The sequence below is a fragment of the Tachyglossus aculeatus genome, chromosome 15 (genome assembly GCF_015852505.1).
Source record: "Tachyglossus aculeatus isolate mTacAcu1 chromosome 15, mTacAcu1.pri, whole genome shotgun sequence".
Lineage (NCBI taxonomy): Eukaryota > Metazoa > Chordata > Mammalia > Monotremata > Tachyglossidae > Tachyglossus > Tachyglossus aculeatus.
The window spans coordinates 10,610,610-10,626,883 of record NC_052080.1 but is presented as its reverse complement, the minus strand read 5'-3'; the positions used below and the strand labels follow the sequence as shown (position 1 = coordinate 10,626,883).

The following is a 16,274-nucleotide window of genomic DNA, read 5'->3' as shown; positions in this document are numbered from 1 at the left end:
CTTTCCCATCACTGTAGACAGTACCACCATCCTACATGTCACACAAGCCTGTAAACTTGGCATTATCCTCGAATTGTGCTGCTCTCCCTCTTTGTATCTAACAATCACTCGCCCCACCTTCAAAACCTTATTATTATTAGATCTGCACCCTTTATTCACCCCTCCCTCAGCTCCACAGGATTTATGTACATATCCACAATTAATTTATATCAATATCTGCCTCCCCATTTTTCTAGACTGTAAGCTCATTATGAGCAGGGGACACGCCTAAAGACTCTGTTACGCTGAACTCTCCCAAGTGCTTAGTGCAGTGTTCTACACACAGTAAGTGCTCAATAAATGAGATTAATTGATTGATAGGGAACATTCATTCATTCAATTGTATTTATTGTGTGCAGAGCACTGTACTAAGCGCTTGGGAAGCCCAAGTTGGCAACATATAGAGACGGCCCCTACCCAACAGTGGGCTCACAGTCTAGAAGGGGGAGACAGAGAACAAAACAAAACATATTAACAAAATAAAATAGAGAAGTTTCCATATACAGCATGTCATATAAAAAGGCTCAGAATTCATTCATTCATTCATTCAATCATATTTATTGAGCACTTAATGTGTGCAGAGCACTGTACTAAGCCCTTGGGAACAGAGTATGACTATAGTTTGTATAGAGCTGAGGAAGTAGTATGAGGAAACTGGTTGGATTTTCAGTTCATTGAGACAGCGATAAAAACATGCTATGTTTAAGCTCATTCAAACTGGGCCTCTGTCAACTTTGGAAGCATCTCTCCCAATAAAAAATAATATAAAATACTGAGATGAACAGTAGTAGATTTTCACTTCCCAACTTTAAGGGGAAACTTCTATAAAGTGCCTCAAAATATAAAGTCTGAATTTACTCTGGAAATATTTACAATAAAATATACAGTTGTCTGTTGAGCTGGATGTAATGTAATTCAAAAAGTAATTCAAACTGTGGCATTTAGTACTTTTCTTTCCTGTAAAATAGAGTTTCCCTTGCTTACACTATAAAGAAGTAATGATTCTTTTCTCTCAGACATTTCAGGATGAAATATGTGGTACTCTTGTAAAAGAAGCATCCCAGTATTTACAAGATAATATAAAAAGCCTTAGGGTACCAAAGTTTCAGTAAACAAAGTTGCATCTTGTTTGCGGTAAACAGAATTACTCTTTGTCAACACAGTGCCTAGTGAAGAGAGTAAAAGAGTAATGCCAGGAACCAGGCATATTTCTGCACAGACCACATGGGTTTGGGACTTGAATAGATCACCTGCCATCAGGGAGAAGAATTCTGGAAATCAGGGCTAGATTTTTCTCATAGATTTAAGATCACATGTGTTCCAGTACAACATTGAGGAATGTGGTAAGGGTTTGGCACAGGCTGAAGCAGGGAGATGTTCAGATCTGGGACTCTCCTGCCTCCAGGAAGTTTCCCTGTGGCAAAATCAATGTCCTTATAGTTCTCTCCGGTGCTGAGTACAGTGCTTTGCACCTTGAAAGCATTTGATAAATGCTATTTATAAATCGATTACAGAAGGGGCCTTGAGTGGTCAAGTCCGTTTCTCCAGTGGGAATGGAAAATCGTTTGTCACCCTTATTATTCAAATGTGGAATCTTTGCAAGCAAGGTCATTTCTGCATGTGGTACAGTAGTAAGAGTTTTGAAAACTGTGTTAGAGTGACCACTGATTTAGGGAGATTTAGAAGGTAGATGGGTCAAAGATATCAACACGATGGACATTTTTTGATACTCAATCCAAGAGCAATGCTATATTCATCACTATTAAACTAATTTCCATCCCTGTTTTATGGCAGCTGTAAGTACTTACTATGTGCCAGGCACTCTACTTAGCACTGGGGTAGGTACAAGCTAAGCAGGAGGGATGCACTCCATGTCCCACATGGGGCTCACAGTCTTAATTCCCATTTTACAAATGAGGTAACTGAGGTCCAAAACAGTTGCCCAAGGACAGACGGCTGATAAATGGTGGAGCAGGGATTAGAACCCAGGTCCTTCTGTCTCCCAGGCCTTTGCTCTATCCATTAGGCCACCCTGCTTCTACTGTTGTTTTACCATATTAAATGGTGAAAAGTTGCAAAAGCATGAAAGTACAGCATGGAACAATGAGGCTGAGATTGAGAAGCATGGCTCTGGATAGCACTGTTATTACCTACACCAAATCTACTTCTTTTGATGGTATTTTTTTATGGTATTTGTTAAGCAATTACTATGTGTCAAGCACTGTTCTAAGCTCTGGGGAAGAAACAAGTTAATCACATTGGTCACAGTCCCTGTCCTACATGGGGCTCACAATCCATTTAAGAGGATTACGTATATCCAGAACAGACTTTTGTGTGGGCAGAACGTTCCCCACTTTTTCCATCATGTCATTTCCAAACTGTGAAATAAAAAATGAATGTTGAAGCCGAACTGATCATGCTTTGCGTTTCTATTTGGATTTTATAAAGAGCCATTCAGATTACAAGACAGGTATCTTGCATACCAGTTTAGGCATCATGCAACGTAACTTAATAATGTTTTACAATATATAGCAAATAATGTCAGAACTGCAAAGGATAATTGGTGGGCATGGATAGTGAGGAAGGGATTATTTGGAAGTGCATCAATCCTTTCTGCCGAGGGAAATAAAAATCACAGTACAAAATGGGACCTGCACATGTACTTTTCATTCTATGCAGAACTGTTTCGATTAAGACTACAAGGCGGATACTTCTGGACAGAATGAGTATGTACTTACTACTGCTGGATGTTGGAGTCGCAGTGAAGTAGAGAGACACCTTGGCACTCTTCAGGCGGACTTGTCCCCAGTACGTAATGGCCTGCAATTCCACCATGTAGTTGCTATTTGCCTGAAGTCCCTCCAGGACCACGTAATTTTGCGACTGTAAGAAAATATCAGTACAGATTGTCCACAGGATAAGCCAGACCGAGGACCATAAAATCAGACCTGCTGTCATAATAAGTGGCATTTATAAAGGGCGTATTATATGTCAAGCACTGTACTAAGCGCTGGGGCTAAAAATAATGACAATGGTATTCGTTTAGCACTTACTATGTGCCAGGCACTGTACTATGCACTGGGGTAGATACTAACTAAGCATGATAGGCACAGTCCCTTGTCCCACAGGGGGCTCACAATCTTCATCCCTTTTTCCAGATGAGGTAACTGAGGCACAGAGACATGCAGTGACTTGTCCAAGGTCACACGGCAGACAAGTGGCAGTTAAAACCCAGGTCCTCCTAACTGTCAGGCCCGGGCTCTAACCACTGGGTAACGCTGCTTCTCTTACCCCCTCAGTCGTCTTTCTTCTCTTCTTTTTCGACGACACCATTGATTTGCTGCTCACTGTCCAGCTCCAAAAGACTTTGTAGTGATGGACAGGAATATCGGGCTCTTCGGGCAGATCCCACATGATCCTCACCGTCACGCTTCCATCACTGTTGGCCGTGTAGTTGGCCAGTCTCAGATTAGATGGAGCCGGAGGAGCAGAGGGATCTGAAGCCACAAGGGAGAAAACGTGGTGATATTACAGAATGAACCACGGGGCTCCTGAGACACGGTATCGATCTTATACATTTATCAAACAGTCCTCATCACACCCAGATAAGCATAATGATACAGGGAAGACTTCAGGGGGTAATCATTCTTCAAGGAATTCCTGACATACTGCATTACCGGCTGTAAGTAATGACAATGAACACATAAGATGCGGCGCTGTTTAGGTGCAGCCCGAGGCGGCGACTCTGTGGGAGCAGAGTGAGCGGGGTGGATCTACTAGGTTCACTTTCACAGCTTTCTGGACAAGGTGGGTACCTGTAAGTAGCCTGCTCTGCCCCTTGGGGAACTGGAAAGGGGTCATAGGTGAAGCCAAGATGGCCCACCTCCTCCCTATGGAGGCAGAACTCTCTAGACTGTAAGCTCATTGTGGGTAGGGAATGTGTTGGCTTCCAGTTATACTGTACTCTCCAAAGCACTTAGGGCAGTGCTCTGCACAGAGTAAGCACTCAAAAGACATAATTGAATGAATGCATGAATGAATGAATGACTGGTTCCCCCAGCCTGGCTCTGGGACCTGTGGGGTTAAGGACATCCTTCAATGCGATGCAGAACTGAGCCAGAAGCTTCTAATAATAAAATAATGATGCTATTTGCTAAGCGCCCGACTATGTGCCAGGCACTATACTAAGTGATGGGGTGAATACAAGCAAACTGGGTTGGACACAGCCCCTTGTCCCACATGGGACTCACAATCTCAACCCCCATTTTACAGATGAGGTAACTAAGGCCCAAAGAATAATAATAATAATTATTATTATTATTATGGTATTTGTTAAGCACTTACTACGTGCCAAACACTGTCTTAAGCACTGGGGTGGATACAAGCAAATTGGGTTAGACATGGTTGCTGCGCCTTGAGGTGCTCACAGTCTAAATTCCCACTGTACAGATGAGGTAACTGAGGCACAGAGAAATGAAGTGACTAGTCTAGGGTTACGCAGCAGACAAGTGGCAGAGCCAGGATTAGAACCCAAGTCCTTCTGAGTCCCAGGCCCATGCTCTATCCACTGCTGCTTCTGTTGCCCACAGCCTTGGCACGTGTAAGGATGACCCACTGGAGCCAGCAGGCTCCTTCCCGGCGGGCAGGAGCTTACGTTTACAGACTCTGGCCTCCGAAATCAGATAAATACAAATATGGTTAAGCCAAATTTCGCTACTTCTTTTTCATGCACAGTGTATAACTGTATACTGCATCCACTTTGGTAAGTATATCATTTCAGGTCAGTAACAGAGGCCATCGCCAAGAAAGAGATGAAGTTCAGAAGGTACTCCCCTACAAATCTTTCATGAAACATAATAAAAACCAAAATAAAAAACACACGTTAAACTTGAAAGCTCTGACACTTCTTTTTCCTGTGGTGAAGAGCAGATTTAGAGACATTACAGTGCAAATGTCTTGCAGCTGGTCTGACAATAAAGTAAAGGCCCAGGAGTAAAACCCTGTCACCTCCTATAATGTTATGTTGTCATCAGGTCTGAAGAGTCACTAACCTGCAATCAAACAGATGCCCATCTATCCAGCCTCAAATGATCAAATAGTAACAAATGACTGAACAGCCCTAAAAGTGAAAACAGTAGAAGAAAAATATTCTTTGTTCAAGGCACCTAAGGCTAAGCTTGGTTTTCTTCTACAGGAAGTTTGGCCAAAGGAAGGAGAGAAGAATCTGAAACTGGTGTGGTGTCATTCATGGATTTTTAACTCAAGTTTTAGTTCAAACTTCAGGGTGAATATTAACCCCAACTCTGGACTGCAGTGAAGGAGCACTGCAAAATTTCCTAGGCAAGGTGCCGCTGGGCGGCAGGGACACTGAGCTCTTAATGCACCAAAGAACCTTCTTCTTCTTCCCTCCACTCCACTTTCCACACCCTCAAAATGCCACCCGGACCCAGTGAAACTCAGATATCCAGATGGTCCTAAGGATTTAAGTTGCCTTTGAGGAGCTCACCCCATCCACCAAGGCACACGGCACCAATCCCTTACCCCGCCAAACCATGACTGCCCTAATAATTCACCAACACAAGCCCCGGAACCATACTAGGAATTTGTGGGACATTTCCCACATTAAGTGCTTAGTACAGTGCTCTGCACACAGTAAGCGCTCAATAAATACAATTGATTGATTGATTTCCAAAACAGGACCAGTTGTCCTGGATCCGATCCTTATAAAGCACCTTTCTCAAGTTTGTTAAGCACGTCCAACATGTTAAGCATTTGTTCTAAGCACTGGGGAAGATAGAGAAGAATCCCTGTCTCACACGGGGTTTTCAATCCAAGAATGAGTGAGAACAGGTATTGAATTGCCATTTTACAATTGAGGAAACTGAGACCCAGGGAAGTTAAGTGACTTGCCTAAGGTCACGCAACAGGCAAGTGCCAGAATTAGAATCCAGGTCCTTTGATTCCCAGGTCCTTGCTCTTTCCACTACACCATGCTGTTTTTCAGGTTTAAGCCATTTTAATCAATGATGTTCCTGCCCTGTGAAAATAGGTTCTTATGGCTTTGCTGTCCCTTCTAGAGCTACGATGTTTTATGTTTTACTTGGCATGCTTTATCTCTGCTAATTCAGTGTATATCATGGCATGACCACCCCACAGTTCACCAGGGAAAGCAGTGAAAGAGTGGCATGGAGAGGACTCAATTCTATTTAGAACTACTGTTATAAACACTGAACATTACCCATCAGTTAAACCTAATCAGAGAACTGGCAAACCAGTACAAAAGGGTGGTCGTAACATAAATCTATTTTGCCATGACCTGAAAGGCAAGAAACCTTCTTCTAAAAACCAGGAGAAATGCTGGAAGATTGTGAAAGTGACACCAGGCATCAGTTTACTAAATGAAGCACCTGAATATTTATATATAGTAAATGAGCTGTTAAATGAATTTTCCAGGCTCTCTAAAATCATCTGATAATCCTCATGATAAATGGCCACTCTGAAGAAATCCCACCCATTAGGGGAGCCCAACAGATGTGATGCCAGTTATTAGGGACAGCATTCCCTTAGAATAGCAGATGTGAAAGACTGAGTTGTAATTAATAATAGCTGTTTCACTTCTTCCATTCATCCCATTCAATAGTTCATTTGGGAATAAAAATAGGAGGTCATCTTGATTTACCCAGCTGTTGTTTGACTACCGCTTTGCTGGATCATATCTACAATAGAAAGTCAGTCAATCGTACTTATTAACCACTTACTGTGGGCAGAGCACTATACTAAGCACTTGGGAGAGTACAATACAGCAATCTAACAAACACATTTCCTGCATGTGGAGGTAGAAATGCCCACTAAAATGATCGTCAACTCACTATTTGCCAGGCCCCCTTCGCCAGGTGGTCTAAATTGTGCCTAGGCCTATTGGTTCAGGTTATGTCTGATCTAGATTTCTTTTTCTTTTTCTTTTTAAAGAACATGGGATTTGTTAAGCACTTACTATGAGCCAGGCACTTTATCAAGAGCTGGGGGCAGACACAAGCTAAGCAGGAAGGATACAGACCATGTTCCACAGCGGATTTACAGTCTTAATCCCCATTTTACAGATGAGAGAACTGAGGCACAGAGAAGTTAAGTGACTTGCCCAAGGTCACAAAGCAGACAAATAGGGGAGCTAAGATTAGAACTCAGATCCTTTTGACAGCGGGGCCCAGGCTCTATCTGCTAAGCCATGCTGCTTCTCAGATCCGGGTTTCCCATTCTAAGAACTGTTTTCATTCATGGGAAATCCTTGAGATCTTATCTGGCCTAAGAAGACTTTATCCAGAAAGGATCAGACTTGGGGCTGAGTCTGATCAGAGTGGGCTTTTTCAGGAACGGTTCAGACCTAAACCAAACAGAATCAAGTAGCTGTTTTAGGACTACAATATTTGCCCCCCCGCCCCCCTTTTTTATTTTAGATTTCTCTGTCATTGACAGAGAGGCTCTCTTGGCTTGTTTACAGGCTGGTGCGTTTACTCCTAAACCGTCTCCGATAAAAACCACCAAGAATCTCAGTGACTCACTTCATTCAATTAATTCTCCACTTCCTAACAATATTTCAAAATCAACCCATTTTGAAACTCAGTTTTCTAAGCTCTGAACTGGAATTCTATTTATCGTATGACAATTCTGCTTATTAATATTAAAATGCCAGGCATGTTGTAAAAATTATATGAAAATACAGTAGAAAAAAATAATTTTCCCTACAAGTGCCATACAATTGGGGTGAAAATCTGGCTTTTTTTATGATTACTGTTTTCAGAAGTATAGTCCTAAAAAAAACGTAGCAACTTCAGCCAACCAAAAGTATCTTAACTTTGGTGATAACCAAACAAAAATATTCTAGAAATGTGTTACACTTTCTCCTTGGGTCTTGAAGCAAAACAGTTCCCTGGAGTAACAATGTTACATAGCTGCTGTCAGTAATGGAAGACATAAACTTGAGGCTGCTGGAAGACTGATTTAAGGGTTCATAAGTCAACCTTTTGTGGTCAGCAAACCATATGATGAACTGTTCCATGCTGAGGTTTACCATACTGGCCTTTCTTCAAACTTTAAGGTCCCTGAAGTGAGCAACGTGACAAATGAAATCACTTTTCACCTCAGGAAAACTGTACGATAAATAACTTAAAGCTGAGTCGATGGAATTGTCCAGAGCAAAGTATGGTGAGAAAACACCATCCCCTGCCCACTCTACAAAGTTCAGACGGTTTACAATGTACACAGTTTCTAGATGTCAACAAATACAACTTTTCCCAAATCCTAAAACTGAAATCTAGCATGTCAAATGCAAAATTCAGAAATGTAAAGATATTTGATCTACAAAAATGTAGTCTTTGCTTCAAATACAGCAATAACCCTTGTTTTTTAAAAAATCTATGCCTCTGGTTCCAATTTACAACCAAAATAATCATTTTTAATCCTTTTTAAGGCACCAAAGTATAAACATTAATGGCAGAATTACTTTTCAAAAGAAAGTAAGTAACCCTTTTGGGACTTCTTTACCTAAATACAACTCAGGCATTTTGGATCTAATTTTTTTGTTTTTTTCATCATTATGTTTTGTTGGCTGAAATTTCTGGACATTTTCTTTCCCTGGAGGAATCACCACTAGTGTCTTTAACTGCGGTAAAATGTCTCCTTGAGAGGCTGCAGAAGCACTGCTGCAGACAACTTTCCAAGTATGAAATAGTTCCAAGGCATATGCAGAGGGATAAAGTCTGCCCATTGGAAATGGCATAAACCAGCTGTGCAGCAGTATAAAAATCATTGGTCCCAAAAGAGAAACAGAGACAATTTTATTACTGTGAGTGGGTGTCTGTTCTAGTTTTACTAACACTCAGTAATGTATGCATGAAATCACATCCAGTATGGTACTTATGTACTGAGAAAACAATACTGTCTGCTTCCTCTTTCTTGGTAATTTATACCATATACACTAGTAACTTCCTTCGTTCGGTATAAAAAAAATTCTCTACTAGAAGCTTTCTGATTTTCTATGCCTTCTTTTCTGTGTGGACTATGTGCTCCAAAGTTGAAGCCTCAAGTTATAAATTTGAGATATAGCACGGTAACATATATCTTCAGTCAATGAAATTGTGTCCTGAGAGCTGAAAGCTGGTCAGGGTAGAGATAATTGCTTCAAAACTATAATCAATGGGTGGCTGAGGCTGGAATCCTTCCATTCTTCAAGAAAAATAATGAAATGTGCCCAATAAGAATACATTTTTATAATTTCTATGTGGGAGAATTTTCCCTTTTTTCCTTAAATGTGAATAACAAATCAAATTCCAATTGAATTAGAATGTAATTTCCACCGCACTTTCAAATCGATCATCTCATTTCATCCTCAACACATCCCTGGGAAACAGAGAAAGGATGTTAATATATTCTTCATTTTGCAGATGAGGATGCTCAGCCACAGAGAAGTTAAGGGACTTGCCTGAGGTTGCACAGCAGACCAGAAATCTAATCTCCTGACCATCAGATCCATACTCTTTCCACCCTGATACTGATTTGAACCTTTATCTCCCAAAATGATGCGAGTGGAAAGAGATAGGCCTGGGAGCCAGACGATCTGGATTTTAAACCCGGTTCTGCCATTTTTTTAAATGGCATTTATTAAGTGCTTACTATGTTGCAAAGCACTGTTCTAAGTGCTGGTGCACTGTTCAAAGAGCTGGAGCACTGTTCTAAGTGCTGTTGCTTGCTGTGTGACCTTGGACAAGTCAATTAACTTCTCTATGCTTCTGTTCCCTCAACTGAAAAATGGGGATTCAATACCTGTTCTCCTTCTTACTTAGATTGTGAGCCCTATGTGGGACAGTAACTGTGTCCAACCTGATTAATTTGTATTTGTGCTTCACCTACCTCATCTGTAAAATGGGGATTAAGACTGTGAGCCTCATGTGGGACACGGACTGTCTCCAACCTAATTATTTTGTATCTACTCCAGCACTTAGTAGAGTGCCTGGAACATAGTCAGGGCTCTACAAATACCATTAAAAAAGACTCCTATCTAATTTTTATTGAAGGTTTAAAGTAATAATATTAATAATGATGGTATTTGTGCAGTGCTTACTATGTGCCAAGCACTGTTCTAGTCAGAGAGCTTGGCTCTGTGATGATTATTCCAAAATTCTCTAGCCCTTCCTGTCTAGAAAGATTCTATCAGGAAGCATCTATAATAATAATAATTATGATGATGGCATTTGTTAAGCACTTAATCTGTGCAAAGCACTGTTCTAAGCACTGGGGAGGATACACAGTGATCAGGTTGTCTCACGTGGGCTCACAGTCTTAATCCCCATTTTCCAGATGAGGGAACTGAGGCCCAGAGAAGTGAAGTAACTTGCCCAAAGTCACACAGCCGACAAGTGGCAGAGCTGAATTCGAAGATTAGATTGTATCTAAGCCAGCGCTTAGTACAGTTCCTGGCACATGGTAAGGACCTAACAAATACCAATGAAAAAAGGAAAAAAAAATGGAGGAAGGAGGGGAGAGGGAGTATTATGCACAAATGAAGGCAGGTATCCCTGCCCTGTGATTCCCCTGTTGAAAACAGAGGACAGAGCCACAAAGCGGCCTGCTTCTGTTGGGTTTTCTTGGCCTCTGAATGGTAGTAGATTCTTTTCCTCTAGTTAGCCCAAGACGCTATTTCCTGACAGCAATTACTACCATCCAGAACAATTCTAAGTACCTGATTCTTTGAGATTTTCTTTCATTTAAACCCTTCCTTATTTAGATTACTACATAACCATTCTTTGAAGTGAATTTGTAGTTATATATTGACAAAACCCATATAAGGTGACCCTGAAGTCCACTGATCTACTGAACAGAATGCATCACATGATATCAGCTTTCATTTTACCCCCGGACAAACCTTTTCTGAAGGTGGATTTAATAATAATAGTAATGATGGCATTTGTTAAGTACTATGTGCAAGACACTGTTCTAAGCACTGGGGAGGATACAAGGTGATCAGGTTGTCCCACGTGAGGCTCACAGACTTATTCCCCATGTTACAGATGAGGTAACTGAGGCACAGAGAAGTTAAGTGGCTAACCCAAAGTCACACAGCTGACAACTGACAGCTGGGATTAGAACCCACGATCTCTGACTCCCAAGCCCACGCTCTTTCGACTGAACCATGCTGCATTTCCAATGTACACCTTTCCTCAACTGCTCCCAGGAGACTATTAACCCCAGTTGGTATTTTTTTTCTTTTCCCAACAGGTGGATCTGTGAATTTGGTTTGAGATTCCCCAATTCATAACATCATTCATATCATCATCATTAAGTAGTTTAAACACTTTAACAATGATAACCACTTTGGACCACTACAGGTATGGATTGTATTTGAATCATATAATTTAAACCATATTTGAATTGCGCAGAGGCACTTACTGAAGGCACTAGTTAATTTAGAATTGCAGAACTCTCCCTGAATTCAGTGGGATTTGTTCATATAAGGAGTCTTAGCACCATGTGGAAAACTTTCTCCTCATCCCATCAATTAATCAATCAGTGGAATTTATTGAGTGCTTACTGTGTGCAGAGCACTGTACTATGGGTTTGGGAGAGTACAACAGAGTTAGTAGATACCTTCCCCGCCCAGAGTAAACTTACAGTCTAGGGGATGGTTGTGTTTTTTATGGTATTTATTAAGCGCTTACTACATGCTGGGCACTGTGCTAAGCACTGAAGCAGATACAGGCTAATCAGGTTGGACACAGTCCATGTTCCACATGGGGCTCATCGCTTTAATCCCCATTTTCAGATGAGATAACTGAGGCCAGGAGAAGTCAAGTGACTTGCCCAAGGTCACACTGCAGACAAGTGGCAGAGCCAGAATTAGAACAACACATCCTTCTGACTTTCAGGCTCATGTTTGATCCACTACGTCACGGTGCTTCAGATGTTGCCCAAATATGAAGCATGCAATGGGTTCCTCTTTGTGTTGCTTTTAAAAATTTCACTGAAATAATTTAAGTTTAAATGATATTGTTTCCAGACCAAAAACTATGTGTGTATCCTGACTTCTAAGAGGAGTAAAAGGAAACAGAGAAAATAAAGGAGTCAGAATTAGGTCCTTTGGACATCAAATCAGTCCACTAAATTGATATGGTTAAGTGTGTTTTATACCAGCACTATAAATTTTTTTTGTGAATCTCTGTAGTTATCATAATAAAAGACAAAAAGACAGCTTTTACTCATGAGATTGCATTGCTCTTTCTCTAAAAGTAACTACCTAAATGAAATTAACTTGGGAAATTAGCCACTAATTTAATAAACAATTAAATTTAAGCTTTGGGAAGTTATCACAACCACAATAACTAGGTAAGGAATGGGGAAACTTTCCAGTGAGGCAACTTGTAACACATTAGCCAATAGTGACATTAAATATATAAAGTCCATCATTTATGGAAAGACCAGCTTGGTTAGGACAACAGAGGTCAAAACATGCTCCTACATCAAATGAAGGACCTTTTACAAAAGAATAGTTTAGCCCTAAGCCTCATTAAAAAATGCAAGGTTTGGATAAGCCTGCTAAAGAAGTTTATTACATTTCATTTCAATGTCTTTTGGTCCCTATGGAGACAGCCGAACAGCAGCCTTCCCCAGAACTTTACAGAGTAACTCCAAATAAGCTCTGGGTTCATTCCTATTGGCTAAATTCAGAAACCCCACTTGTTGAAATTGTCAAAATAGGAAACACTAAGAGGATTATGCTTCATTCCATATGTGACCAAGTCGAAGGTGAGAGTCCTGGCAGGAAACAAATACTAACCTTTGGACGAACGGAAGTGTTTACTGGGAGCGGTGAAACCTCTCGTTCCATGTACGTTAGCAGCAGCCACCCGGAACTGATACCACCTGCTAGGTCTGATGTCAGGCAGTTGAACTCTCTCGTCTGTAGTCTGATGGGGGGGAAAAAAGGTCACATTACACACTGACTCCTTTTATTCTGAAATGTCCATAAAGTTCTCTCATCTAGTCTCTCTTCCTGATCCACCAATTCACCTCAGTCTTGACCTGGAAACCCTTCTGACTCTAGGCGTCTAATCAGAGCCAATTATGGCGACTAAGGTAGCAATCACAGGATGTTTCAGGAGGGGAATTCTTCCAGGGAAAGGTTTGTGAGAATTAACTTCATTTTCACTCAGCCCACTGAGACAGGATCTCCCAAGGTAAAAGGCATAAGTGATTTCTTGAGGCTTTATGAGACCATTTGCCTGCCCACAAAAATCACCAATTAGATGCATATTTCACAACAGCAAGGCAGGATAATTAGTCGAAACCAAACTACCGTCTCAGCTGTATTATCCATTGTAAACTGTAACACTGACTGTCCGTGTAAAAGTCAATGACTGGAGTTATTTACTCCAACACTAGCCTTGGATTTTTTATTTTGTTCATTTCCTACACGGTAATACAAGAAATCTTCGAGGGCATCTTTGAGGGAAACCCTGTGGAATACTCTTCTGACGAGGACAATTTGACATATGAAAGAACAAATGAAATAGCTGAATTGAGTGGAATCTATCGACGGCCTGCTGTGTGCAGACAACCGTACCAAGTGGTCAGCCTGACTGTGGGTTCAGTGGAATGGGAACTGCTCTGGGAATCAGGAGAAACTGGGACCTAGTCCTAGTTTCGCCTGCAGCTGGCAGATGTGGGCAAAGGCCACACACACACTCTGCCATATGTTGCACCCCCGCCCGCTTACTTGCATGTTGTGCCCATGCTGTAGCAGAGAGGAGAAAGCTGGAGGTCTGCTATGCTACAATTTCTCTACACGGGATCTCAGCCCTGAAGTCTTGGCAATGAATGAGCCTCATCCATCCTTCTTGATGGCAGATGTGATCCTGTACTACATACTGTACTCCTGAATCAACACTGATCACCTCAAAGTTTTCACTCTGAAGCCCTCACGCTCCCTTTAGTAACCTATTATGGGTTGGTCATCCTGACTCCTCTTAGACAGAAGCGGGGTGGCATAGTGGATAGAGCACGGGCCTGAGAGAAAGATTTGCTTCAACAACTCGATGTCTGCTTCATGTCTGCTGCGTGACCTTGGGTAAATCACTTAACTTCTCTGTGCCTCAGTTACCTCATTTGTATAAAATGGGGATTAAGAGTGTGAGCCCAATGTGGGACAGGGCCTCTAACCAACCTGACTAACTTATAATTACTTCAGCACTTGGAACAGTGCTTGGCACATAACAGGCACTTAAATATCATAATAATTATTATTATATTTGTGTCTGCCTGTACAGAATTCTGTGGTAACAAACTCCATGTGTTTACCACCTGCTTGGTGAAGTGTTTCCTTCTGTTTGCCTTAAGCCTGGACAGTCAGTCATATTTACTGAGCATTTACTGTGTGCACAGCACTGCACTAAGCACATGGGAGAGTACAATATAACAACATAAGAGATACATTCCCTGCTCACAATGCCTACCACTGGCGAACTACAACGGGAGTCCCCTGGACCTAAAACTGATCTCAAAATAGCAAGTCTAGTTTGAGGATCACTAAAAATCATCTAGGGAGGATCGTTTCCTTTTATAGAGAGTTTTACAAATTGGATCCAAATTATGGTGTCCAGGGACTGAGTAAAGACTTCCAGATTGGCACAGGGTACAGAATGAATTTGAAATTGTGCCTCCTGTCAGTTAATCAGTATTGTTGGCACAGTAGATAAAGCACGGGCCTGGGATTCAGGAGGTCATGGGTTCTAATCATTCATTCATTCAATCATATTTATTGAGCACTTACTGTATGCAGAGCACTGTACTAAGCACTTGGGAAGTACATATCAGCAACATATAGAGACGGTCCCTACCCAACGATGGGCTATCCCAGCTCTTCCACTTGTCTGCCGTGTGGACTTGACTCACTTCACAGTGCCTCAGTTACCTTCAGTAAAGTGACTTCCCCAAGGTCACTCAGCAGACAAGTGGTGGAGCCGGGATTAGAACCATGACATTCCGACTTGCAGGCCTGTGTTCTTATCTTCTACGCTGTGCTGCTTCTCTATCTTATAAGGATGGTGGGCCTAGGAAAGTTACCCTGTTCAGCCAGTGCTTAAAACACCCCTGTTGCCCTGAAGGACAGACCAAATTATAAATCAGGACTCTTTTGTATCACCTTCAAAAACAAAGCACAAACCAATCTTCTAGCAGGATATGTGAAAAGCAACCTCTCTGCTAGGATCCGTTTAGGCCTCCTTCGATCTGCCAAGCCACCAGCATTTCTGCTGCTATATCTCACCTAAACCTCATTCAAGTTTGAATTTGCCTCATCCCAATCTAATCAGGGCTCAGGTCAGGGGACTGGGTACCATCTTGCTGAAAGCCTTAATCCTCCTAATAGAGGGCCCGCACAGTTTCTGCACTATGATGAAGTCCAATGCACCACACTTTGATCTTAAAGTGATTAATCACTCAGGTCCAGAATTTCTAAGGCTCTATGTTGTTAGGTTCCACGAGGACCATTAAGGCTGCATTCATTCAGTCCTATGGAAATGCCAAGCAAAGCTTGGTACAGAATTTGATATAACAATTAGTCGGACTACTTATGGAACCTAGTAAATGCTCTGTGCAGAACAGATGCTCAGTAAATACCTTTTACTGGCTGATTCATGCATTCAATCGAGAAAATCGGGGCATGTCAGCCTGAGGTTCCTGACTGAAGGCTTATTCTGAAGTGATTAGCCATGAGAGAGGGGCTTAAATGTAACCTGGGTCACATGTTTACAAAGTCATGAATTTTTTAAAAAAAGATGTAGTCAAGAGATTACACAAGACACACGAAAGTAATGTTTATAAAATTCTATCCTAAAAAAAAGCAATCTTACTGGTTGGCACATTTAAACGCCTGCATATTACAGTGTAATTTTCCACATTAGATCAAGTGATGTGATTTGGAGTGAAATGACCTATTATTCACGGGAATGTACAATGTCTCTGTATCATCAAATCATCAATACCAATTTTTTGGCAAAATCGCTAAGGAAATGCTAACACTTTTTTTTCCATCTCCTTTAGTCTCCTTGGGAGTCCAAGTCAAAACCAATTAGTTCATTGCCTTTATACACACTCTCTCATGTCAAAGTAGTGCAAATAGCAGCATCTGTTATACTGAGACACGGAAGTATTACTTTTGGCCTTTAAACACACCTGGGAAAACTCCC

The 16,274-nt window shown here is 41.4% G+C and overlaps 1 protein-coding gene across 1 annotated transcript in view; it reads right to left on the bottom strand.

Moving 5' to 3' along the window:
• ANOS1 (anosmin 1) overlaps positions 1-16,274 on the bottom strand; it is a 135,585-nt gene that overhangs the window by 26,989 nt on the left and 92,322 nt on the right. The window contains exons 6-8 of the mRNA XM_038757380.1: positions 12,866-12,995; positions 3,331-3,536; positions 2,778-2,922 (exon numbers count right to left, since the gene is read on the bottom strand). Coding sequence (XP_038613308.1) covers positions 2,778-2,922; positions 3,331-3,536; positions 12,866-12,995 — 481 coding nt within the window. The remainder of the gene's footprint in view (positions 1-2,777; positions 2,923-3,330; positions 3,537-12,865; positions 12,996-16,274) is intronic.